At 42.6% G+C, this 27,925-nt stretch overlaps 1 protein-coding gene across 5 annotated transcripts; it reads right to left on the bottom strand.

Annotated features, from left to right (window-relative positions):
• Positions 1-69: 69 nt before the first annotated feature.
• On the bottom strand, positions 70-25,259 carry LOC110534629 (uncharacterized). Of its 5 annotated transcripts, XM_090187502.1 has the most exons (7): positions 17,930-18,437; positions 17,421-17,551; positions 12,564-12,722; positions 8,508-8,672; positions 2,726-2,837; positions 1,543-2,500; positions 70-1,444 (listed from the first exon to the last, which is right to left on the bottom strand). In XM_090187502.1, coding segments are annotated over exons 1-7 (1,785 nt in total). In that variant the 5' UTR covers positions 18,189-18,437; the 3' UTR covers positions 70-1,443. The 5 variants fall into 5 exon arrangements, with proteins under 5 accessions (XP_090043628.1, XP_090043629.1, XP_090043631.1 ...); XM_090187505.1 differs by lacking the exons at positions 70-1,444; positions 12,564-12,722; positions 17,421-17,551; positions 17,930-18,437 and adding exons at positions 22,833-23,006; positions 23,203-23,333; positions 23,790-24,296 and having other exon boundaries at positions 1,463-2,500; XM_090187501.1 differs by lacking the exon at positions 70-1,444 and having other exon boundaries at positions 1,463-2,500.
• Positions 25,260-27,925: the final 2,666 nt, after the last annotated feature.

Below are 27,925 nucleotides of genomic sequence, written 5' to 3'. Positions count from 1 at the left end.
TTTTACCCACGCACCACTACTGCAATTCAGGAAGTGATTCGATTTTGAAATAACATTTAACTTTTTGACTTAACTTATCCATTTGAGTTTATTAAGAAGTATATAAAGGCTCTCACAGAATAGTACACATATCCCAGCTGCACTCGGGTAGGGAGACACTCCACATAAAAATCCCAAGAACAGACTAAATCTTCTCTTTCATGCCATTTACCACAAGATTCATTCTTCAGTAGAGCAATGTCGACTTCTTCCAAGACTCCAAAAATGACTCCTTTGACAGGTGACACGTCAATGCAAGATAGATTATATTCATATTTTCTGATCAGCAGAAACACACTAAATGGAAACGGATTCACCAAGCCTGGCATACATTGTTTTTCCAAAAACCGCAGTCTTACCAGATACAATTGGGATATGATCAAAACTAGACATATTTTCCACAACAGTTTTTCTCCTTATCCCATTCTTTTGGACAAAAGTCCACTCATCCTTTTCTCCACCGCCATTCGATTTCAGTTCCACATCTGCTTCCGCCATGTCGCCTAGCCACACCCACTTCCGTTACACCGAAGAGAAAGTATCTTATTGGTTGGCGTCATAGCTCAAAGGGTGTGGTTAAATGAAAGTGATGTATGCTGTTCTTTGAAATGCGGTACTGCTTATTACGCTACACATCAAATCTCCTATGATCAGTATCTTTCAAGCAGAGAGCAGACTAGTTTAGAAAAAAGTGTGTTGGAATAAAGTGATATTATTATATATTCTATCTACATCACCTCAGTAAGGTACAAATTAAACTGTCCTTATTCTAACCTAGTCTCTCTAAAAACAGGTACACAAGCCTATTTTAAATGACAAGTTAACAAAGGCTTAATGAATGTTATATGGTTAATTACCCTCTTAGCCCAAGACACTTCACATGATGACTATAATATAACAGCTAAAGAATAGTTCCAAGATATCCCTTGTAAATATCTCAAGCCACACTGCTGCAATTTCTCCCCATTGTGGACACTCCTTGGTCTCATAAGGCTACTCAGGAATGAGAAGCTCTTGTAATATAGCTTGCACTTGAAAGTCCTCCTTAGTGTGAACGTTCTGGTGCTGCTTCATATATTTAGTCTTAGCGAAGTGCTTCCCACACCTGGGGCAGGCGTACGGCTTGTCAGCATCCGTCCTCATGCTCGGCCTCGCGCGTTGTAATCCAATGACACCAGAGGAGGCAGGAGCCACCACCCTCAGATGGTTAGTCTTTGAGCTCCCTCCTTGACCTCCTCTAGCCATTGTTTGGGTGTTGTTGGGATTGTGTGCTGTGTTACAGGCTAGGTACCTCTTGTGAACACCAATCCTGACCCTGTCTGTATTAGTGGGGTAACCATGAGGTAACTGAGGAAGGCTAGACCCAGGTCCAGGCTTTCTATGAGCCCAGGCATTAGACGGGACCCTGAAGGAGAAGACACACTTTTTGTTTTTGTCTGTTTTTTAAAAGTGAGATACTGTATGAAAAGCGCTAAATAAAATAATGATTCCTTTAACACTCACTATACGTTGTCCGTGTGCATTTTCTGCTGATGTATCCTGAGATAACTCCTCTCCGAGAACACTCTTTCCCCAGTGCGTACAGACCTTTCCCCCATGTGGACCTTCAGGTGTATCTTCAGATGGTGCTGGTGGGAGAACCTCTTCTCACACTGGGGGCAGCTGTAAGGCTTCTCCCCAGTGTGAACCCTCTGGTGCCTCTTCAGGTTGGACAACTGGGAGAAACTGGCCCGGCAAAGATGACAGCTGAATGGTTTCTCCCCCGTGTGCATCCTCTGGTGGATCTCCACCTGTTTGGGGAAACTGAAGGCTTTCCCACAGAACGAACACGGGAAGCGCTTCTCTTTGCCACCAGATCTGCTGATAGCGTTACTACTACTGTCATTTGTCAATGGGCTTGTGTAGCCATTTAGTGTTGAGCCACTGGCATTGTCTGAGGTCTGGTTTAACATTAGGAGACTGTGAGGAGGACAAATGCCAGGGAGTGTCTGTGTTGTCGCAGGGTCCATGTTCCAGTTGATAGATCCTACAGAAGGCAGGCTGAAGGCTGCACCTGTTAGGGGGTTAACCTGAGGCACTATTAGTCTCTCTGAATCACAACTATAGGAGCAGGACGGAGCATCGCTAGCCGAGTCTGTGTCTGTTCTGTCCCGCCGCATAAGGACACCTCCCGGTCCCTGCAGACCAAATCTACACCTTGCCCTGGTCTCAGCCAGTCTGTTGTCATGGAGACTGAGTTTGGTTGTTGTTTTGTGTTCCCCTGTCTGTTTCTGGTTTTGGTTCAAGGTGTTGTTCCCCACTCCAGAGTTGAGGACACTGTCCCATCCACTGATCTCCACTATGTCGCCTCTGGTCCTGGCCTGCTCAGTGATGTTGTCCCCTGAGCCCTTGGGTGCACCAGTCTGGGTCTGGGAATCCAAGATGGCAGCCCAGTCTCCTCTGTTAGCCTCCAGCCAACCACCTGCAGGAAGAGGTTACAAAATAGACTTTACAAACATGGCAGAGAGAACTCTACATTTTGTCAATTACCTGGTGAAGTTGATACATTATAATGTGTGTTTTTGTATGTAAACATAAGTTGTATTGATTTCATTTTATGAATTAAGAAAAATATAAAATGGGCAGGTGCATAACTATTCCCATTGAAGATCTATTACTGTATGTAGGCTGTGTATTTCTCCCTTACCTTGCGCCCCCATCTTTAGTCCACTCAGCAGATCAATGGTCTCTGGTCCGTCTTCTATTGTCTCCTCTTTGACCAGCAGCAGGTCAGGCTTCCCATCCTCCATGTCTACTGACTGTAAGAGATACAGAGTGAGAGGATGTTGGATCAAGAAATCTGATATGAGCACCCTGCTATGAAGCATCTTCTGATTGGGCAATGAGGGATTGCTATGGGTACTATGCAAACATGTTAGTTGATGTGATACTATGCAAATGTGTTAGTTGATTTGACTACCTGACACTCTTTAATGGTTTGATACTTCAAAGGCATGATCCCTCACTTAAGACAAAATTAATAAAGACCAGGGGCCATATCAACAAAGTCTCAGAGTAGAAAATTGGTCATAAGTGCTGAGAATAGATACATTTTACTCTTATGGGTAAAAATAAAAGCTATGCTTGAAGCCTCTATAGTCATCTAGTTTACCAATATTTAGGAAACCTCTTGAGCTGTCCTAACCAGTTAAGAGTTACCAGCAGGTGTCTTGATTATAGAAAAGGGCAGTGTGTCAGTGGTTCTGGTGCCATAGACAGGAAATTGCTTTAGAGTTGTTGAAATAATGTTTTGATATTTCTATATGATCAATCCAGAAATAATCTAGACCTATATGCAACAGTATTTCTTACGCGTTTGACAATGATTTCACAAGGTCTAAATCACATATGTCTAAATATGTCTAAATACTAACACTTGCTCTTTCCATGACAGACTGACCAAGTGAAAGATATGACCGTTATTGATGTCACTTGTTAAATCCACTTAAATCATTGTAGTTGAAGGGGAGGAGACGGGTAAAACAAAAATTAAGCCTTGAGACATGGATTGTGTGCCATTCAGAGGGTGAATGGGCAAGACAAAATATTGAAGTGCCTTTTGAAGGGGTATAATTTGATACAGTTTCCTGTCTGTATCAAGAATGGTCCACCACCAAAAGGACATCCAGCCAACTTGACACAATTGAGGGAAGCATTGGAGTCAACATGGGCCAGCATCCCTATGGAACACTTTTGATACCTTGTAGTCCAGGCCCTAACAAACTCAATATTAGGGAGTTGTTCTTAATGTTTTGCACACTCAGTGTATTTTTACATTTGATTATTTCATGAATCGACTTCATGTTATTTCAAGGGAATAACACATTGTTGTTAAAATGACTAAATTGGGCATGCCTATAAATTGAGCAATTGAAAGCATCTAGGGGCTATGTTAACTTTTTAATTGTGTAAAGATTAAACCTTTCAACGTTTTATGCAACATCGGCAAGTATCTTGATGCCTATTCCTTTGCGGTAACTCAAACTTTCGTGATTTCCACCTGAGAAACTTTTATGAGTTGATTTTACTCCTGGCCCAGAGTCTGTCTGAGCAGTGTCATCCTAAAACCTTCTCTGAGCTGGGAGCTTTTTATTGTCTGAAAACAGGTTGACAGAGGAATTCTAAGACCCTTTCTGAGACACTTTGTGCATAAGGGTCCAGAGTCTGAGTGGAAGTGCTAATCGCTGATCAGGGGCCGTAGTTATCAAGCGTCTCAAAATTACTCATAGGAATCGACTGTGACCTAATTTACACACTGCTCAGAATAGGACCTAAAAAGGTAGTTATTACGCGTCTCTCCCCTACTCTCAGCGATTAGTAGGGGTTAATTTTATGAGTTGATCTCAGCACGTTTTTACGACATGAGAAGAGCCGTTAAGTGAAAGTGTGACGTTTTGTATTTTTGGGTGTCGAAAAAGGGCACACGGAGGATATTTCACATTTCCAAAAACAAGACTGATACAAACATTAATATCAAACCAATTGCAAGGCTAGCAACATTGTTTTGTAGGCTATTAGATATCTTGTTTTTGTTATTGTCAAACGTAATCCTCATAAAATATAATCATAATTGTGTCGGCTATTAGTCCTATTTAGGTTAAATATTACGCACAGGCACACCGGCGCATGACATTTTGCCACTGTGGTGAGAGAAAGATGCTCATCTAAACTCATCCAATTAGTTTGATAGAAAATGATTACATCTGTCTCACATTACCCTCTTTACATAGAACTACCAATCCCTTTTACATTTTCTAGCCTTTTTAAACATGTTGCGGCATGCGATCATGGAAATAAAACTGGCGGGATGAGGAAAGTATTTTACTTGCAGAGCAAGATGAGAAATACAAAATTATTATCAAGGGCCATATCTGAAACAAACAGCACATTTCATTTTTCTATAAGAACTCCTGACGAATGTGAACAACGCTGGTACACCATCCTATCAAAATGTAGGTTGGAGATTTCCATTTCCCTTCAGAAGTTGGCAAAAACAGGTAGCCCTAAATTCAGTTGCTATGTTATGCACGCTGTAAAGTAGACTATTTTGTTGTCTAATGGGTATTGTCTGCATTCAGGAGGTGGCCCTCCACGTAAACACCTCAGTGCCATAGCGGAATGTGTTTAACTACCTGAAGGGCTCAAAAGTGAACATCTCGAGCATTGGCAATTAGCAAGACGCTGCGCTGTTGAGGGTCACCGATCAGCACAATAGGATTTAAACTTACTGTTGAATTTCAAAACACTTCATTCACATTTATATTTTTAACAAATTGTTTGCGGAAAAACTTATCACACACTAAATGTGTTTGATGGATCGCAGGAAAAGAGCAGTGTAACGAGTGCGCTGAGAATCGGGAAGCAAGTTCAGGGAGTGAGTGTTTTAATAAATAAAACAAACAACGCACCGACATGAAAACAGAGTCAATAACACCCGAGGAAAGAACCATGGGAGGTGATAGATATAGGGAAGATAATCAAGGAGGTGATGGAGTCCAGGTGAGTGAGACGATGGTGACAAGTGTGCGGAATAATCAGCAACCTGATGACCTAGAGGCCGGGGAGGGAGTATATGTGACAAGCAGGAATAGGCCTTTTGTAGGCTACAGTCCAAGCTATGGCTTGTAATGGTGCGACTGCTGTCGCCACCCAAAGATTATCCAATTTGAATAAACGCTTGCGCATTGATGTGAATCTCATTTAGCTATTTGCGACTTATGGATTGTGGTTGTTGTGGATGGCTGTTCAGAGATCTAAATGTGTATTTGAACCCAATAATGGTTGAATTCAAGACGTTTAAGCTGCCTATCAATCATTGTTTTTGAAACCAGTAGACAGCCAGTGAGAAAATGCGCTCTTGCAACAGCTGCATAGTATGGATCCCAGCCTATGGAATACAATTGGGGCTTATATTGCTCAATCTAATTCATGCTGATAAAATAAATAAATCCATAGGCCTAATGGACATATGCTCAAACTCGCACACTTTTGATAGACTTAAAAGGGGCAATCTGTAGTTGCTAAATCAATTTAACTTTCAATGGATATATATATCCATTTATTCTTAAAGAATATCACTTATAAATGCCTCATGAGCTTAGTTCAACTGTCACACTCCATGAAAAGCCCAAATATAAGCTTGTTTTTCTCCAATGTTTGCAAACATTGTAAATGTAAACAAACACTATAGCCTCATAACATGGTTAAAACAATTTTGATATCATCGATGGTCAGTCCTTGCATCCGTAGCTCTGTCTATTAATCTGACAGTGGTTACATTTCTCCAGGCCCATCCCGCAGCTTTTTTACCAAAACAGAGGCGGGGCAACCATTTTGTTATTGTTCTGTGGATTTGCCCTTTAAACAGCTGCATATTATCAAGGAATCAAAGTGTCACCAACAAAAATGTAAACAATAGGCCAATAGCAAATGCAGCATAAGGCGTTAAATTTTCACATGTAAATATAACTTTTCAGTAGCGCTCAAAGCATAACAGTCCATGAGCACAGCTTTTAATTTTTCAACTCGAATCAATGAGCCCAATCAGTCCTCCATGACAACAAAATCAAACATAGTAGGGCTGGCTAATAAGTCCTTATTTTGGGGGTTATGCTCAGGTAAAACAATTTGGCAAATCTATACTTCCATATTTCCAAGTCCTATTCTTGAAGATTAAGGGGTATAACATTTATTGGAATGACTGTAATTCTGATAGACTTTGGTTTTTAATGTAAAGATATAATTGAATCGTATTATTTATTATATGTAGTAGAAAGCGGTGGGTTAGAAGAAGCCTACATAACCAATCCGTAAAGTAAAATTTCATATCCATATAAGGCCAGATATGTAAACTTTAACATTGCTTTATCCTGCAATAGATGTGGTTAAATTGCTAACATACATTGTTGTCTTCTTCTATTAACTCTTAAGGGGAAAGTAATCTAAAAGTAACTGTGTGTAATCAGATTACGTTACTGAGTTTGGGTAATCCAAAAATTACGTTACTGATTACGATTTTGGACAGGTAACTAGTAACTACCGGATTACATTTAGAAAGTAACCTACCCAACCCTGCATATCTGTATGATGCTCTCCCATTCCAATAGCTTAATGTTCTGTAGCTAGATATTAGGTTCTACGAGACCATTCTCCTGCGCTGACAAAACGGCAAAACGAAGTGTGGAGATTGTTATGTGAGCCTACCTAAAGTGAAGGTTGGTAAAGTGCTGGTGGAAAAGCGTTCCCTGTCCACCTATGGCACTGGGGCTTGCTTCATCATCGCCATAGTCACTGTTGTCATCGTCAGTTTCAGATTGTCCATCGTCGGGAGGTAGACGGATGAGCCGTAGTTTGCAGATGTCGTTCAATATTGAAGAAGCCATTATTATGCGACAGACCATCCTTGCTTGGGCTGTGACGCACCTCTCCATGGAGAACATGAAATCTCCTCTTCCACTGGCCTATTCCCCTTTCTACCAGGCTCCGTGTGATCCCTCAGATAAAACAATATTTACATGTCATTTTATGTGGATTCAAATTTTAATTACACTGAGATAAAGCCCACTGTATTCTGTAGCCCAGTAAATTAAATGTTTGGCCTAATTGCCTCACCTGTTATAATTGAGCTGAGCCCCGGGGAGAGGTCGTAGAAAAGGGGTTTAGCAGCCACCTTATCTGGGGGTACCCCTTGTCACCAAGAAAGTGACATCCAAGGGAACAACATTGCGCTCAAACAGCATGTTGAGGCTGCTCTCACTGAGCACTCTGGAGTCGTGAAGACCCAGGCCAGTTGGCTACAACATCAAGAATCTTATAGTCTGCATAAAAAAACAAACACTTTGGTGTTAATACTGTGGTACCGCTTTCGATTGATGAATGTGTCCTCATCCATGGAGGGCAATGGTTTTGATGTGGGCATAATCAATGACGCCAACAACTCCCGGAAAACCAGCGAATTGGATGACGGCAGCATGTTTGTTTTTTTTAATAATCTGGCGTAGAGTGGTGGGAAAATGAACCTTTGATTTGAGGTGCTTTAAGTGCCATCTGGGTTTGACGGTCTGTGATGGACCCAAATCATCACTCTTACACTGTTGCCAAGAAGGGTAAAGTGGCAACTTCTGGCAACTCCTAACCGGTTAAGACACCTATTGAGCTCTCTTAAATACACCCTGAGATATGAGTACTTTGAAGTCATAGGAATGTTGATAACATGCTCTTACTCCTATGCGTAAAAGTAGGACCAAATTTGTGTCACTGAGAATTTTCAGGCAGTTAGATAACTACGGGCCCTTGTCCCCACCTGTCTACATTTTGTTATTATGATCTCAAAGGCAAAACTGATCCTAGATCGGCACTCATTCTCAGAGGCTTTGTGGATACGGGCCCTGACCTAATACCATTCTGACAGTAGTTTACAGTTGTCTCACCTCAGTGAGACTGTGTGTGGTCCTGTGCTGCTCAGTTGGTTCCTCTGTGGTTTCAGGAGGAGGTGTAGTCTGGTTGTCCTCCATGACCATGGTCCCCTCAGGGTTCCCCAGACTCTCCTCACACCCCTCCTCCTTCACCAGCAGCACCTCTGGACCCTCCTCTTCCTGGAAGTGACAGGTGATACAGATTACACCGACAGAGTCTCCCTCAGGTACGTATACACACACACAGTCGCACACAAGTATAATAAACACACACTTTCAACATGTTGGGGCCATACTTACGAACATTAGAAAAGGTTTAAGTTCAAGGTTAAGTTTAAGCAACAGCCAATTAAAATCATTGACGTAGTGGCACGTGAGCAAAGGCTACATGTTAGCTGTTCCCATTACAGTGGGGCAAAAAAGTATTTAGTCAGCCACCATTTGTGCAAGTTCTCTCACTTAAAAAGATGAGAGGCCTGTAATTTTCATCATAGGTACACTTCAACTATGACAGACAAAATGAGTTTTAAAAAATCCAGAAAATCACATTGTAGGATTTTTATGAATTTATTTGCAAATGACGGTTGAAAATAAATAGTTTGTCAATAACAAAAGTTTATCTCAATACTTTTTTATATTTACCCTTTGTTGGCAATGACAGAGGTCAAACATTTTCTGTAAGTCTTCACAAGGTTTTCACACACTGTTGCTGGTATTTTGGCCCATTCCTCCATGCAGATCTCCTCTAGAGCAGTGATGTTTTGGGGCTGTTGCTGGGCAACACGGACTTTCAACTCCCTCCAAAGATTTTCTATGGGGTTGAGATCTGGAGACTGGCCAGGCCACTCCAGGACCTTGAAATGCTTCTTACGAAGCCACCCCTTCGTTGCCCGTGCTGTGTGTTTGGGATCATTGTCATGCTGAAAGACCCATCCACGTTTCATCTTCAATGCCCTTGCTGATGGAAGGAGGTTTTCACTCAAAATCTCACAATACATGGCCCCATTCATTCTTTCCTTTACACAGATCAGTCGTGCTGGTCCCTTTGCAGAAAAACAGCCCCAAAGCATGATGTTTCCACCCCCATGCTTCACAGTAGGTATGGTGTTCTTTGGATGCAACTCAGCATTCTTTGTCCTCCAAACACGACGAGTTTAGTTTTTACCAAAAAGTTATTTGGTTTCATCTGACATTCTCCCAATCTTCTTCTGGGTCATCCAAATGCTCTCTAGCAAACTTCAGACGGGCCTGGACATGTACTGGCTTAAGCAGGGGGACACGTCTGGCACTGCAGGATTTGAGTCCCTGGCGGCATAGTGTGTTACTGATGGTAGGCTTTGTTACTTTGGTCCCAGCTCTCTGCAGGTCATTCACTAGGTCCCCCCGTGTGGTTCTGGGATTTTTGCTCACCATTCTTGTGATCATTTTGACCCCGCGGGGTGAGATCTTGCGTGGAGCCCCAGATCGAGGGAGATTATCAGTGGTCTTGTATGTCTTCCATTTCCTAATAATTGCTCCCACAGTTGATTTCTTCAAACCAAGCTGCTTACCTATTGCAGATTCAGTCTTCCCAGCCTGGTGCAGGTCTACAATTTTTGTTTCTGGTGTCCTTTGACAGCTCTTTGGTCTTGGCCATAGTGGAGTTTGGAGTGTGACGGTTTTAGGTTGTGGACAGGTGTATTTTATACTGATATCAAGTTCAAACAGGTGCCATTGATACAGGTAACGAGTGGAGGATAGAGGAGCCTCTTAAAGAAGAAGTTACAGGTCTGTGAGAGCCAGAAATCTTGCTTGTTTGTAGGTGACCAAATACTTATTTTCCACCATAATTTGCCAATTTTGTCTGTCATAGTTGAAGTGTACCTATGATGAAAATTACAGGCCTCTCATCTTTTTAAGTGGGAGAACTTGCACAATTGGTGGCTGACTAAATACTTTTTTGCCCCACTGTACATAAGCTTGCAGATTTAGCCCTATGATAACCTACTAACCTCATCAGGTGGTCGTTTAAACTTAACCTTGAACTTTTTCTCATTTTTGCAAGTATTTCCCGGAGAGTTACCCATCCCAACTACGTTTGAGTCCTATACTGTAGTTACAGAATTACTTCATTGTTGTTAAACCCATCATGGTGGACATAAATAGGATAATGTGGGTAAAATAATAAGTCAGCTATGATTAGTTAAGTCAGCATCAGTAGGTGTTTGTTAGTGTACTAGACTACAGGGTGTTTGTTAGTGTAATGAACTACAGGGTGTTTGTTAGTCTAATAGACTACAGGGTGTTTGTTGGTCTAATAGACTACAGGGTGCTTGTTAGTCTAATAGACTACAGGGTGCTTGTTAGTCTAATAGACTACAGGGTGCTTGTTAGTCTAATAGACTACAGGGTGCTTGTTAGTCTAATAGACTACAGGGTGCTTGTTAGTCTAATAGACTACAGGGTGCTTGTTAGTCTAATAGACTACAGGGTGCTTGTTAGTCTAATAGACTACAGGGTGCTTGTTGGTCTAATAGACTACAGGGTGTTTGTTAGTGTAGGTATATTTAGTAAGTGTATAATGGTTATAAAGCGCTATCAGAATATACAGAATAGGGTGAGATCAGATGTGATGTATATTAAAGAGAGTCTCAATGAAAGTCTTAGAATGAAAAGTCCCATTTTGTGTTTACTAAATATAAACAAGGTTTAAATACACCATATGAAAACCACACGCCTCAACAAAAGACCTGCATGAAGTTGATAAACTGCATACATTTTTCTAATTAATTACTTTAAAAAAAAGTAGTTGAATGGAAGTAATGAAATGGGCATTTGTGAACATCATATGGCCTACAAAGTACAAACACAATATGTTACAGACTTTTTAGGCTCATATAAGACACAATGCCTGGATGTAATATTCTATTCAGGACTATTCAACACTGAAATCTGTTACTCTCATTCTTCCAAATACATCAGTGGATATTTTCTGCGGACAATACTGACAATACATCTTTGTCTTTAATGCAGGGTTTGATCTAAACTTAAACTATACATTGGAATGGTTTATTTTGTGGAATGGTTTTTCTGCTGGTGTATCCTGAGGATGCTCCTCTCTGAGAACCTCTTCCCGCAGTGTGTACAGGTGAACAGACTTTCTCCTGTGTGGACCTTCAGGTGCCTCTTCAGGCTGCTAGCCTGGGTGAAGTGGATGTGACACTGCGGGCAGCTGTAGGGTTTCTCCCCTGTGTGGACCCTGTGGTGCCTCTTCAGGTCACCAGCTTGTGTGAAGCGCATGGGACACTGGGTACAGCTGTAGGGTTTCTCCCCTGTGTGGACCCTCTGGTGGATCTCCACTGTCTGGGGGCAGCTGAAGCCTTTCTTACAGAACATGCAGAGGAACTGTTTCTCTTTACTACTGCCTGATGTGGCTTCCCCTCCCTGAGCCTGAGCTCTAGCCTTGTCGTTTGAGTTCAATACCTGATCGAAAAGGATGCGGCTGTGTGAATCGGAATGCCCCATCGATGTGGACACTGGGTTGTGATCCCTGAGCGCAGGTACAGGGGAGTGGGTCGTGACATTTGGATTTGTCTCTAAGCTTTCTCTGTAATCTATGAAACCTCTGCCCTGTGAGTTTTTGTCTCCTAGGTGACTATCTGCATTCCATGTGGGAAGAATGTCGCCCTCCACTTTCACAGTCACTTCATCTACGACCAGACCCTCCCCTTTTTTATCTACGCACCCTTCAGAGAATACACTACTACTGTACCGGTTCCAGTCCCCTGTAGACAGATCAGTCTGTGTCTCTAAACCCAAGGATATGTTGCCAGGGTCCATCTCTGTAGTGTAAGAACAAGATGGATCATTACCAGTCTCTAACACGTCACCTGAGTCCGGATGGGAATGTACCATCCTCATGCTCAAGTTACCGTAAAGTAAATACTCTGAGCCGAGAGCAGGACAGCCCAGTGGCCCCAGTCTCTCTGGGTCTGATCTGTGGTCAGATCCTGTGTGTAAGAGCCTTTGTGTTACAGTTAAAGTCTCTGTGTCGGTCTCTGACTTGAGGACGGCGTTCGGCGTTCCACTGACCTCCGTGATGCTGCATCGGGTCCTGAGCTGGGGCACGGCAGTAGCAAGGCCCTCAGTGTCTACAGGGGGCGTCACTCCAACCGCTGCTACAGTCTGGATGTCTCTGCTGTGTTGCGTCTCTCGTTCAGACCTCTCATGCTTGACCCCAGGACCTGCAGACTGATACAAGAAGAGAGGTTATAATTCATGAGTAGAATCGGTAGGGATGTAACTATTCAACCAAAACGCATCGGTCCCAATTAAAATGTTTCAGATACAATTGCATTGGTCCGCACCCATTGGTCGGTCAACACGTCGGTCAGAAAGTCCATTCAAACATTACAAATCGCAGATTCACTAACATGTTACTGTCTTTCTACCTTACCATACCTCCTCTTTTGTCACAACCGATGCGTCCTCTCTTCAGTGTCGAACTAAGAATGTACCCGTGTTGGCAGTCATTGGTCTACAAGTCAGCTTGCATGCCGAACAACCCCAGGAAATATCAGTAGCCTAGTTAAGCTGCTGAACGGGGGCTTTACAATAGATCTGAGTTTCGATTGTTCAGGTTCACCATCAGCAATAGTTTTGGTAGTTTTGCTTCAAACAATCAGTGTATATGGTCATTTTTAGATATACTGGGTAAAGTTAACCATTTCAGAACGAGGACAGCAATCTGGCACACTGCATTTGTTTTTGAGATGGGGGGTGAAAGCCAATTAATTTATAGCACAACTTTGGATATGTCATAGCTAATTTGTAAACGATCAATATTGATACATTACGAGCTCAAACACTTAATCTGCAAACATGACAAGTTAATTAGTGGGTGATGGTAATTTCAGAACCAAAGTGGGGACACAAAAACATAGGCTACATTGACACCCCCCCCCCCTAATCTGATAGTGGTAAATACCTAGTCTCCCTTATGGCTCAGATCAGGTGCCTAGGACATAGATAATAGACATACATCCTTTAGATACACTAGTGATGCAGGGGTTGGCTCATTACCCGCAGTCCCCACGGATGTATCCATGTGGATGGAGGGTGGGTGGGTGGCGGTCGGGTTAAATACTTTTATATCTGTAGGCTGCATCAGCCTGGTCTCACAGACTAGACGAAACATAGTAAACGTAAATCCGGGACACTCAAATTAGAATGGTATGGTTACATAAGACAGATGGTTACTTAATAAGGCAAAAATGAAAGTAGGGTAGTTGGTCAAGTGGATCAGTGGCCAAGTCAAAGGTTGCGAGTTCAAATCTCATCACGAACAACGTTGCAACTACATACTACTTTGCAACTACTTAGCATGTTAGCTAACCCTTCCCCTAACCCTTTCAGCTAAACCTTCCACTAACCCTAACCCTTTAACCTAACTCCTAAACATAAACCTAGCCTAGCTAGAATTCATAACATACGGTCAAAAGTAGTGGACACCTGCTCGTCGAACATCTCATTCCAGAATCATGGGCATTAATATGGAGTTGGTCTCCCCTTTGCTGCTATAATAGCCCGCACTCTTCTGGGAAGGCTTTCCACTAGATGTTGGAACATTGCTGCGGGGACTTGCTTCCATTCAGCTACAAGAGCATTGAGGTCGGGCACTGATGATGGACGATTAGGGTGGGTGTTCCAATTCATCCCAAAGGTGTTGGATGGGAGGGTTTGCTGCTACAGTGTCCACTTCACAATAACAGCACTTACAGTTGACCAGGGCAGCTCTAGCAGGACATAAATTTTACGAACTGACTTGTTGGAAAGGTGGCATTCTACGATGGTGCCATGTTGAAATTTCACTGAGCTCTTCAGTACGAGCATACTAATGTCAGTTTGTCTATGGAGATTACATGGCTGTATGTTCGATTATATACACCTGTCAGCAACAGGTGTGGCTGAAAAAGCTGAATCCACTCATTTGAAGGGGTGTCCACATACTTTTGGCCATGTAGTGTATTATATGTTTTGCAAATTCGTAACATATCATAAGGAATGGGTAATGGACATCGACATATTAATACATACCATATGAAATGTGAACATACAGAATAATACGAAATGCTCTGAAACCAGGTTGGCTACAGTGAGATTCTGGACACTGACTGTAGGTCTATAACCTCTCACATAGTCTTAATATTAACTCCTGTAGAATTTAGGATTTCTTGCATCAAAATGAGAGAAATCTGATTTCTTTCTTTAAGCATCTTGAGAGAATGCAAAGGCACAGTTAGGGACCGTCAGCAGAGGTGCCATCTTTATCAGCATCATAAAAGCTGATAGTATTTCAACCACATAAAATATGCATCCAAGCCAAACTGAAATCTTATCAGAAACATGTTGGATCGTTTTCACAGCTTTCTATTTCCTTACAAACTGTCATTTGGACATTTTGCACAAAATCTTTCATTTTTATTTTATACATTGCACTTTCTCCCAGAGAGCAGCAGAGATGACAGAAAGCTTTACCACATTCTATTATTTATTGACATTATGCTGGTGAGCAAGGGTTTATTCAGTCTTCTAGGGTAGCATACGATGATAGAAGAGAAGCTGCATGTATCTAATTATAGACAAATTGATCAACAAAATAGCCTACCAAAATGTTGGAAATTATAAGCAGAAACATATTTAAATGAGTCAAAAAAGATTCCTGCACCCCCTGTCCAAAAATCTTTATTTAAATGTTTTTTTACCTCTTTTTCTCCCCAATTTCATGGTATCCAATTGTTAGAAGCTACTATCTTGTCTCATCGCTACAACTCCCGTACGGGCTCGGGAGAGACGAAGGTTGAAAGTCATGCGTCCTCCAATACACAACCCAACCTAGCCGCACTGCTTCTTAACGCAGTGCACATCCAACCCGGAAGCCAGCCGCACCAATGTGTCGGAGGAAACACCGTGCACCTGGCTACCTCGGTTAGCGAGCCACATGAGTCGCTGGTGCGCGATGAGACAAGGATATCCCTACCGGCCAAACGACGCTAGGCCAATTGTGCGTCGCCCCACGGACCTCCCGGTCACGGGCGGTTACGACAGAGCCTGGGTGCGAACCCAGAGTCTCTGGTGGCACAGCTGGCGCTGCAGTACAGCGCCCTTAACCACTGCGCCACCCGGGAGGCACCTGTCCAAAAATCTCCCCGCCATCTTTGACTGTAGCCCACAGCGCATTTTCTATATTAGCGGGTTAGGGTCAGGTCTCAGAATTGAACTTTATCACATATTGCGGATGGGTGAACCACTAACACACACACACACCATAGACATACATAATTTAGACACACACACAGTCAGCTCCAGCTCAGAGAGGCCCAGTTCATGAGCTCCATCAGCAGCAGATTTTAATTTAGAATGGAAAATGAATGTGTTTATGCAACAAATGTTTGTGCATCGAACCGAATCACATCGTTCTCTAATCAAACCGATTCGCATCGATTATTTTTAAGCTAAAACTAGGGCCGGGACGATACCAGAATCGCGATACTCGTTAGTATCATGGCAAGGAAACAAAACATGAAGTGGATTTAACTTCTTTAGGAAGACAGACCTAATGTTGGAAACAAACCTCATTATGGTGTCATCCAGAGTCACATGTATTGATTTGCCAAGTTATAGCACATAAAATGTTATATAAAACATGTTTTTGAAGGACAATTTATTTGCCTAATTTGTGTTTTCAATTTTGCCATGGAATTTTTTTCCGTCCCAGCTCTAAAACATATCTTTCCTGTATCGCAACAGAGCGTGTATCTACAGTGCCTTTGAAAAATGATTTGCCCCTTTGTGATACTCTATTTTTGCATATTTTTGATACTGAATGTTATCAGATCTTCAACCAAAACCTAATATTAGATAAAGGGAACCTGAGTTTATACATTTTTTTTTTTTTTTACTTATTTTATTGATTTTAAAAAGTTATGCAACACCCAATTCCCCTATGTGAAACAGTTATTGCCCCCTTACATTCAATAACTGGTTGTGCCACCTTTAGCTGCAATGACCAACCAAATGCTTCCTGTAGTTGTTGATCAACCTCTCACTCGCTGTGGAGGAATTTTGGCCAACTCTTGTACGCTTTAACTCAGCGACATTTGTGGGTTTTCAAGCATGAACTGCTCGTTTCAAGTCCTGCCACCACATCTCAATTGGGATTAGGTCTGGACTTTGACTAGGCCATTCCAAAACTTTAAATGTGTTGCTTTTTAACCATTTTCATGTAGACTTGATTGTGTGTTTTGGATCATTGTCTTGCTGCATGACCCAGCTGCACTTCAGCTTCAGCTCACAGACGGCTGGCCTGACATTCTCCTATAGAATTCTCTGATACAGACCAGAATTCATGGTTCCTTCTATTATGGCAAGTCGTCCAGGTCCTGAGGCAGCAAAGTATCCCCACCTCACAAGGCTTTCTCTCTCTCCAAGTTGAGACCTTGAAACTGAGATACCTCGGTGGTTCCCATATTCTGGGCGTATTGCCAAGTTGAGGAACAGTGATAGTGATGATTCCTCCATACATGATCAGCCAGTCATCTGCATGAACCTTTCCAATTAGTTATTAGAAAGTAGCATTGATTTGATACATAAACCTAACACTTCCCTCACAGTGTAATGACCTGTCCCAAAATTAATATAGTTGGTTCACTTTGATATTTCAAACTGCATGTCCTGATCGCGTCTGGTGTGGTTGGACAAAATCAACATGTGCGCAAAGGCGCACACGTGCGGAGGGTGTAGTCAGCATGTAAGAATTGGATAACAATGTCATAGGGAAGTCTCACAAACTCTGCATTGGCAGATAAATAAGGATGTACATGCAAGTGAATAGCTGAGGGGAGCCTTTCTGAAATAAACGGGACACATTTGCAACACTGTTACACTAACCTCTATCATGATAGGGTGCTGGGTTGAGATTCCACTCCCCTCATCAACAGTGATTGATTGGTCATCTCTCCATGTATTGTGTCCCGCTGGTTTAACAAAGCTCCTGTGGCCTCCAGTGAGATGTCCTTCACCTGAGAGAGTGATTGGAGGAAAAGAGGTGGTTAGGTTAGTGGTATATTGTACACTATTGACGCTGTCAACTATTGGCAAGGATGTAAGGTAACACTTATAACTTCTTGATATACTATGTAATGATTATGTTCCATGTATCACATTGTTTTCAATTAGTATATAACGGGAAATTTAGTAAATTAAGAATCTGGTTAGGATATGATATTGTGTCTTTGCGCAAAATATCTAGTTAACTAATCTGGGGAATTATTATATACTATCCAACACCCAATTCTGGTTAACCATATACAGTATGTGGTTAACAAATCTAAAGTTACACATGCACAGAGCGGAACCGGGCGACAGGCCTCGCAGCTTCGGCATTCTGCAAAATGTACCTCTTCCCATTCCTCTGTATCGGTCGAGGATCTTGACACTTCTGGGACGACTTGCGAGGATGCGCTCCCGTGACCCCTTTAGTTCCAGTAGCTGTAGTTTCCTCCGCAGAGCCCGGTTTTCTTTCTGGCTTTGAGTTATTTCCAAACGAAACACTGTATAGTCGTTGTCTACGAGTTTACAGATCTCTGACACGGCTGCATTTGCTAGCACCTCCATGATGGAGGCTATTTGAGTGTGAAAAACCATAAAGTTAGCCATTGTAAGCTAAGCAGCTAGCTAGCGTTACCTTGATAACATATCAAGCAAGTCCTGTCTCAAACGCGAATTAAACACTACATGGGGTATGTATATATTGTTATACAGTTAAATGATTCATATTTTGAATTCCAGGGTGTCAATAAACGTCTAAAGTAAAACGATGAAATTGATATTGGTAACTGTTTACACCAGCACCTTGTCGCAACACCAAAAAGTACTTCCGGGTCACAGGTTTTCGGCAATTTTTCCAAATAAATTTCCCCCATGTAATAGAAAAGTATCAATAACCTATATCTATTCATGATATGTGAAACGTAATTGTCTAAACATTAACAATGATTCATATTTGATAATATTTAAGTGATATTTTTATTTTTATTGGGGTTTTAAACATGTTCGAAGGTCAAATAAGCCCCCCCAATGCAATACAATACACATTAAATACATATTGGCTTTTAGAGAGAACTATTCTAGGTGCTGAAGTAAAAGTGGGCTTGAGATTACTCACCAGGGTCTGTAGAAGCTATATGGTGTTATTTCATGTGGGACTGAGGTCTATACTGCATGTCCAGCAACACTTTCTACTCCACCCACACAATACTCTATAGGCCTTCAATTACATATTGGCTTAAAAGAGACAACTTCTGGGTGTTGAAGTAAAAGTGGGGTTGGGATTACTCACTAAAGTCTGTAGAGTCTATATATGGTGTTATTTCATGGAGGGCTGAGGTCTATATGCCAGCAACACTCTACCCCACCCACTCCATTGGTCCCACTGCAATACAATATAGGCCTATAATGCATCCAAAATGTTTTTAAAAAAGTAATTTTGCAGTGTAACTGCAGTTCAACTTTACTGTCATTTGTCAATGGTCTTGTGTAGCCTTTTAGTGTTGAGCCACTGGCATTGTCTGAGGTCTGGTTTAACATTAGGGGAGTGTGAGGAGAACGAAGGCCAGGCAGTGTCTGTGTTGTCGCAGAGTCCATGTTCCAGTTGATAGATCCTATAGAAGGCAGGCTGAAGGCAGCACCTGTTAGGGGGTTAACCTGAGGTGCCATCAGTCTCTCTGAATCAAAATTATAGGAGCAGGACGGAACATCTCTAGCCTAATCTGTTCTCTCCCGCCACATACCGACACCTCCCCGTCCCCACAGACCAAATATATTCTTCACCTTGTTGTCAAGGAGACTAAGCTTGGTTGTTTTGTATTTGACTGTCTGTTTCTAGTTGTTCCATCCACTGACCTCCACTATGTCGTCTCTGGTCCTGACCTGCATTGGCCCAATGGAGTCGGAGTCAATTACCTGGTCAAGTTCATAAATTATAATGTGTGTTTTAGTATGTGAACATACATTGTATTGATTTCATTTTATGAATGAAGAAAAAATAAGAGCCAGGTGCATCACTATTCCGATTGAAGATCTATTACTGTATGTAGGCTATATGTATGTCTCTCTTACCTTGCTCCCCCATCTTTAGTCCACTCAGCAGATCAATGCTATCTGGTCCATCTTCTATTGTCTCCTCTTTGACCAGCAGCAGATCAGGCTTTCCATCCTCCATGTCTACTGACTGTAAGAGATACAGAGTGAGAGGGTGTTGGATCAAGAAATCTGATATGAGCACCCTGCTATGGAGCATCTTCTGATTGGACAAGAGGGATTGGTATGAGTATTATGCAAACATGTTAGTTGATTTTATTAGTTGACAGTCTTTAATGGTTTGATAATTGAAAGGCATGGTCCCACACTTAAGACAAAATTCATCAAGACCTGGACAGTATCTACAGAGTCTCAGAGTAGATGTTCTGATTGAGGATCAAGTCCACGCGTATCTACATAGCCTTATTCATTATGATCTAAAAGGCTAAACTTATCCTAGATCAGCTCTCCTACCCAGACCTAATACCATCAGACAGTAGTTCACAGTGGGCTCACCTCAGTGAGACTGTGTGTGGTCCTGTGCTGCTCAGCTGGTTCCTCTGTGGATTCAGGAGGTGAAGTCTGGTTATCCTCCATGACCATGGTCCCCTCAGTGTTCCTCAGACCCTCCTCACAACCCTCATCCTTCACCAGATGCACCTCTGGACCCTCCTCCTCCTGGAAGAGACAGGTGATACTGATTACACACACTCCCTCAGGTACGTACACACGTGTACAGAGAACACTTTCAACATGGCGTCCCGTGTGGCTCAGTTGGTAGAGCATGGTGCTTGCAATGCCAGGGTTGTGGGTTTGATTCCCACGGGGGACCAGTACAAAAAAGGTATGAAAATGTATGCACTCACTACTGTAAATCGCTCTGGATAAGAGCGTCTGCCAAATGGCTACAAAAAACACTGCAAATAGTCAGAGTAGCCATTTTGATTAGCTGTTCAGCAGGCTTATGGCTTGGGGGTAGAAGCTGTTAAGAAGCCTTTTGGACCGAGACTTGGCACTCCGGTACCGCTTGCTGTGTGTTAGCATAGAGAACAGTCTATGACTAGGGTGGCAGGAGTATTTGGAATTTTTTAGGGCCTTCATCTGACGCCGCCTGGTATAGAGGTCCTGGCCCCAGTGATGTACTGGGCCGTACGCAATCCCCTCTGTAGAGCCTTGCAGTTGCCATACCAGGCGTTGATGCAACCAGTTAGGACGCTCTCGATGGTGCAGCTGTAGACATTTTTGAGGATCTGAGGACCCATGCCAAATATTTTCAGTCTCCTGAGGAGGAATAGGTTTTGTTGTGCCCTCTTCGACTGTCTTGGAATGTTTGGACCATGATAGTTTGTTGATGTGGACACCAAGGAACTTGAAGCGCTCTCCATGACAGCCCCGTCGATGAGAATGGGGGCATGCTTGGCCCTCCTTTTCCTGTAGTCCAAGATCATGTCCACAATCACTGCCAGGTCTATGACCTCCTCCCTTTTGAGTCCTATACTGTAGTTACAGAATTACTTAAATTGTTGTTAACCCCATCATGGTGGACAAAAACGTTGTGGGTAAAAACAAGTCAGCAATGATAAGTCAAATCATCTGACAAACCTGACCTAAGGTATTTTGATGTGTACAGTAGCTGCTTTTTAATGTGTGGGTCGTTAAAAATAAAAAATAAATAAAAAAACTTTTATTTAACTAGGCAAGTCCGTTAAGAACAAATTATTATTTACAATGACGACCTACCCCGGCCAAACCCAGACGACACTGGGCCAATTGTGCGCTGCCCTATGGGACTCCCAATCACAGCCGGATGTGATCCAGCCTGGATTCAAACCAGGTACTGCAGTGACGCCTCTTGCACTAAAGAGTCTCAATGAAAGTCTTAGAATGAAATGTCCCATTTTGTGTTTATTAAACAATCAAGTGTTAAATACACCATATGAAAACCACACATACACATGTCTCAACTAAAACACAGCATGAACTTGATAAACTGAATACATATTTCTTGGGAAAATTTGTGAACACCATATAGCACAAACAAAATGAAATACTTTTTAGGCTTATATATATATATATAAATAAATAACACGTCTGGATGCAATATTCTACCCAGGAATATTCAACACTGAAATGTGTTACTCTTATTATCCCAAATTTCTGCTGACAACAATGAAAATGAATCTTTGTCTTTAATACAGGGTAACTTTCTATTTATAGAGTGGAATGTTTTTTCTGCTGGTGTATCCTGAGGTAGCTCCTCTCTGTGAACCTCTTCCCGCAGTCCGTACAGGCAAACTGCCTTTCTCCTGTGTGGACCTTCAGGTGCATCTTCAGGTGACCAGCCTGGGCAAAGCGCATGTGACACTGGGTACAGCTGAACGGCTTCTCCCCTGTGTGGACCCTCTGGTGCCTTTTCAGGTGGTCCTGGCGGGAGAACCTCTTCTCACACTGGGTACAGCTGAAGGGTTTCTCCCCTGTGTGGACCCTCTGGTGGATCTCCACCTTTTGGAGGCAGCTGAATCCTTTGTGACAGAACATGCAGAGGAACCGTTTCTCTTTAATATTGCCTAATGTGGCTCCCCCTCCCTGAGCCTGGGCTCCAGCCCTGTTGTTTGAGTTCAATACCTGATCGAAAAGGATGTGGCCGTGTGAATCGGAAGGTCCCATCGACGTGGACACTAGGTCGCAATCCATGAGTGCGTGTAAAGGGGAGTGGGTCGTGACATTTGGATTAGTCTCTAAGCTTTCCCTGTAATCTAAGAAATCTCTGCCCTGTGAGTGTCCGTCACCTTGGTGACTAACTGCATTCCATGTGGGTGGAACATCCCCCTCGACTTTCACAGTCACTTCATCTACCACTATAACCTCCCCTTTCTTATCTAGGCACCCTTCAGAGCATGCACTACTACTGTACTGGTTCCAGTCCCATTTCGACTGATCAGTCGGTCTCTTTAAACCCAAGGGTATGTTGCCAGGGTCCATCTCTGTAGCGTAAGAACAAGACGGATCATCAACTTCAGTGTCTAATGTGTCACCATCTCCACGGGAATTAACCATCTTCTGGATTTGGTGAAATACCGGTAAATACTCTGAGCCGGGAACAGGAGGACAGCCCAGTCTCCTCAGCCCCAGTGTCTCTGGGTCTGACCTGTGGTCAGATCCTGTGTGTACAGTTAAAGTCTTGGTCTCTGACTTGAGGACAGCGTTCGGCATTCCACTGACCTCCGTGATGCTGCATCGGGTCCTGGGCTGTGCTGGGGCAGTGGTGGGGTCATCTGTGGCTACAGGGGGTGCTCCAGCTACTCTAGTCTGGATGTCTTTACTGTGCCATGGGTCCTCCTCTCCTTCAGAGCTCTCCCGCTTGACCCCAGGACCTGCAGCCTCTGCAACTGCAGACTGACACAAGAAGAGGGGGTTATTACCAGTACATGAGTAGAATTTGATAAATATGTTGTAAGGAAATCTCACAAGCTCGCCTATGGCAGATAAATTAGGATTTAAGCAAGTGAAAGCGGAGGGGAGCCTTTCTGAAATAAATTGACATATTTCATCTACAAAGTAACACATTTTTATGCAACACTATTACACTAACCTCTATCACAATAACTTGCTGGGTTGAGGTTCCACTCCCGTCATCAATAGTGATTGGTTGGTCATCTCTCCATGTATTGTGTCCTGCTGGCTTCACAAAGCTCCTGTGGCCTCCAGTGAGATGTCCTTCACCTGAGAGTGATTGCGGGTTAACTCAGTCCTCAAGACCCCAAGGGGTGCACGTTTTGGGTTTTGCCCTAACACTACACAGTAAATTCAAATAATCAACTAATCATCAAGCTTTGATCATTGTGTAGTATTAGGGCAAAACCCAAAACGTGCACCCCGGGAGGACTGAGTTTGGGAAACCCTGGGTTAGCTACAGTTAATGCGCAATGGTATATTATACACCATTGACAGTCTACAATTGGTAAGGATGTAAGGATGCATCAATGTTTTCATTGACTAAATAATAGGCAATTCAGTAAGTCAATAATTGTTAGAATATGATAGTGTATTTGCACAAGATAGCTAAGTAATCAGGGGAATTATTGCATACAATCCAAAAACCAAGACCCAATTCTGGGTAACACATCTGAATAAATTTGCATAGGGCAACGGGGCTCCGCAGCCTTCTGCAAAATGTACCTCTTGCCATTCCTCTGTATCGGTCGAGGATCTTGACACTACTGGCGAGGACGCGCTCTCGTGCTGTCCTCTCTGCGCGCTCCCGTGCCACCTTCAGTTCCAGTAGTTTCTTCCGTAATGACCTGTTTTCTTTCTGGCTTTGAGTTATTTCCAAACGAAACACTGCATAGTCGTCGTCTACGAGTTTACAGATCTCTGCCACGGCTGCATTCGCTAGCACCTCCATGATGGAGGCTATTTGAGTGTGAAAAACCATACCGTTAGAGTTAGCCATTGTTAGCAGCTAGCTAGCTAGCGTTATCTAGACAACATCTATCAACCAAGTCCGGTTTCTAACGCGAATTAAAAACTACATGGGTTAAGTATGTGAGGCAGTGCAGTTAAGTCATATTTTGAGTTCCAGGGTGGTAATACACATCTAAATATTAACAATAAAAACGCTAACGTGGAAATTGTTCTTGGTCACTGTTCACTTCCGTCAGTCTTAGTCTTCTATGATATCATGGCGGTCCGCAAACAAACGTTTAAGGTACATGCCGCCACCTACTGTGCTGGAGTGTGCGATCAATCATGGTCAACCTAATTCTGCCCTACTAAGAAAAAATAACTGAGGGGAAAAATGGCCTACTAACCCTCCCAAGCCATTAAACTGTATCTATATCATGCTGAAACAATCCACCCGTAGAATAATTCAGCATGTCTACAACCATTTCAACAGTAACATCTGTTAACCACAACTATTTGGCTGTATCCACAATAACATTCAGCCTGTCATTTCTGCTTTCCACAACCGGAGTCGTGTTTTAAACTCATAGCTTTAATTGGTAAGGATAACTTTTTTTCAATGCCAAAACGTCCGTTGACAGAGAACATTCATGAGAGCAAGATTTCCGAACAGGTCTCGAAAACATGCCAGGACCAGCCCCGACATCAAGTCCACTTACTGTAGTACAGGAGCAGCCTTGGAAGCTCCATCATTCCGCACTGAAGTCCCACCAATCTGTTTTACATCCTCTGCATACGAACCATCATGACTGATTCTGAGCCTCTCTAGCCTCTCGCTGCATCTGGCATCCACCAAATGGGAGGGAGGGGGCGACATCATACAACAAGATAAATATATGAAAAACCCATCCGACTCCTTCAATCCTAGTCCAAATCACATCTTTACACAGGCTCCGGGGTTTGAAAGCGGAACATTCACCGACAGGATTAGTTGTAATGTCTCTGCTGTAAAATGCCGGAGTCCCAAAAAACGTTAAGCCGCACTCAATGATCCCTATTTTCTCAGATTTTCTTTGTTTGCCGCGCTGTGCAGTTTATAACCATTGCAAGTCACCGTTTTTAACATGCATCATGTAAGGATCTCTCTGTTGGCGAGGAACATTCACGGGTGTCTCTAATCGAACTACCATTGTTTCTTCAACGTTACTACCTTATCTTTGCCACCTCTGTCTCCTTCACCCCAATGGGGCAATTCAGGAATTCGGTCGCATGTTCACCACCACTATTGCAGAATTTAACCATCTGGCATATTATTTTTTTTTTTAAATAAATTGAACCTTTTTTCATATGATGCTCATCCCGTCTACCTACACTACAGGGCAAAAGTTTTAGAACAACAAGGGTTTGTATTTATTTTTACTATTTTCCACATTGTAGAATAATAGTGAAGACATTAAAACTATGAAACAACACATATGGAATCATATAGTTACCAAAAGTGTTAACCAAATCAAAATATATTTGAGATTCTTCAACTAGCCACCTTTTGCCTTTGACAGCTTTGCACACTCTTGGCATTCTCTCAATAAGCTTCATGAGGTAGTCACCTGGAATGCATTTCAATTAACAGGTGTGCCTTCTTAAAAAGTGCATTTTTGGATGTTCTTTCCTTTCTAATGCATTTGAGCCAATCAGTTGTGTTGTGACAAGTTAGGGGTGGTATACAGAAGATAGCCCTATTTGGTAAAAGACCAAGTCCATATTATGGCAAGAACAGCTCAAATAAGCAAAGAGAATCATCATTACTCTAAGACACGAAGGTCAGTCAATACAGAAAATGTAAAAACTTCGAAAATGTCTTCAAGTACAGTCGCAAAAACCAAGCGCTAAGATGAAACTGTCTCTCATGAGGACCACCACAGGAATGGAAGACCCAGAGTTACCTCTGCTGCAGAGGATAAGTTCATTAGTTACCGGCCTCAGAAATTGTAGTCCAAATAAATGCTTCACAGAGTTCAAGTAACAGACACATCTCAATATCAACTGTTCAGAGGAGACTGTGTGAATCAGGCCTTCATGGTCAAATTGCTGCAAAGTAACCACTGCTAAAGGACAACAATGAGAAGAAGATACTTGCTTGGGCCAAGAAACGAGCAATGGACATTAGACAAGTGGAAATATTTCCTTTGGTCTGGAGTCCAAATTTGAGATTTTTGGACCCAACCGACGTGTCTTTGTGAGAAGCGGTGTGGGTGAACGGATGATCTCTGCATGTGTATTTCCCACCGTAAAGCATGGAGGAGGTGGTGTAATGGCGTGGGGGTGCTTTGCTGGTGACACTGTCAGTGATTTATTTAGAATTCAAGGCACACTTAACCAGCATGGCTACCATAGCATTCTGCAGCAATACACCATCCCATCTGGTTTGGGCTTAGTGGGACTATCATTTGTTTTTCAACAGGACAATGACCCAAAACACACCTCCGGGCTGTGTAAGAGCTATTTGACCAAGAAGGAGAGTGATGGAGTGCTGCATCAGTCGATTTCGCCTCCACAATCACCCGACCTCAACCCAATTGAGATGGTTTGAGATGAGTTGGACCGCAGAGTGAAGGAGAAGCAGCCAACAAGTGCTCAGCATATGTGGGAACTCCTTCCAGACTGTTGGAAAAGCATTCCAGATGAAGCTGGTTGAGAGAATGCCAAGAGTGTGCAAAGCTGTCAAGGCAAAGGGTGGCTACTTTGAAGAATCTAAAATATATTTTGATTTGTTAAACTTTTTTTGGTTACTACATGATTCCATAGGTGTTATTTTGATGTCTTCACTATTATTAAGGAAAAAAATCCATGAATGAGTAGGTGTCCAAACTTTTGACTGATCGTGTACTTCAGTCTCTACCTCACACTTCCCATCTGGGTGTTTCCTCACTAACAATAACCCATTTCCCTATCCACAATGACCCAACCTCAGCCTTGTCAACAGCACCCCATCCCTCATTTCACTCCCCAGATACCCACTGACCTTCCTCACAGAATTCTAGATGAATGGTACCACCATATCTACCTCCTCCCTCTTCAGAGCTGCTTTCGCTACCTTATCCGCTGCCTCATTTCTCCCTACTCCAAAATGAGCTGGGACCCACAGAAAACCAACCTTAATCTCTTTCTGCCCCACCTTATAAAGTGGCAACAGCTCTATTAAAATCAAATCAAATCAAATCAAATTTTATTTGTCACATACACATGGTTAGCAGATGTTAATGCGAGTGTAGCGAAATGCTTGTGCTTCTAGTTCCGACAATGCAGTAATAACAAGTAATCTAACTAACAATTCCAAAACTACTGTCTTGTACACAGTGTAAGGGGATAAAGAATATGTACATAAGGATATATGAATGAGTGATGGTACAGAGCAGTATAGGCAAGATACAGTAGATGGTATCGGGTACAGTATGTACAAATGAGATGAGTATGTAAACAAAGTGGCATAGTATAGTATAAAGTGGCTAGTGATACATGTATTACATAAGGATACCGTCGATGATATAGAGTACAGTATATACGTATGCATATGAGATGAATAATGTAGGGTAAGTAACATTTATATAAGGTAGCATTGTTTAAAGTGGCTAGTGATATATTTACATCATTTCCCATCAATTCCCATTATTAAAGTGGCTGGAGTTGAGTCAGTGTCAGTGTGTTGGCAGCAGCCACTCAGTGTTAGTGGTGGCTGTTTAACAGTCTGATGGCCTTGAGATAGAAGCTGTTTTTCAGTCTCTCGGTCCCAGCTTTGATGCACCTGTACTGACCTCGCCTTCTGGATGATAGCGGGGTGAACAGGCAGTGGCTCGGGTGGTTGATGTCCTTGATGATCTTTATGGCCTTCCTGTGACATCGGGTGGTGTAGG

Source organism: Oncorhynchus mykiss, chromosome 10 (assembly GCF_057628025.1).
Source record: "Oncorhynchus mykiss isolate SJ-2025 chromosome 10, ASM5762802v1, whole genome shotgun sequence".
In the NCBI taxonomy this organism is placed as follows: domain Eukaryota; kingdom Metazoa; phylum Chordata; class Actinopteri; order Salmoniformes; family Salmonidae; genus Oncorhynchus; species Oncorhynchus mykiss.
This window is presented reverse-complemented; position numbering and strand designations above follow the sequence as displayed.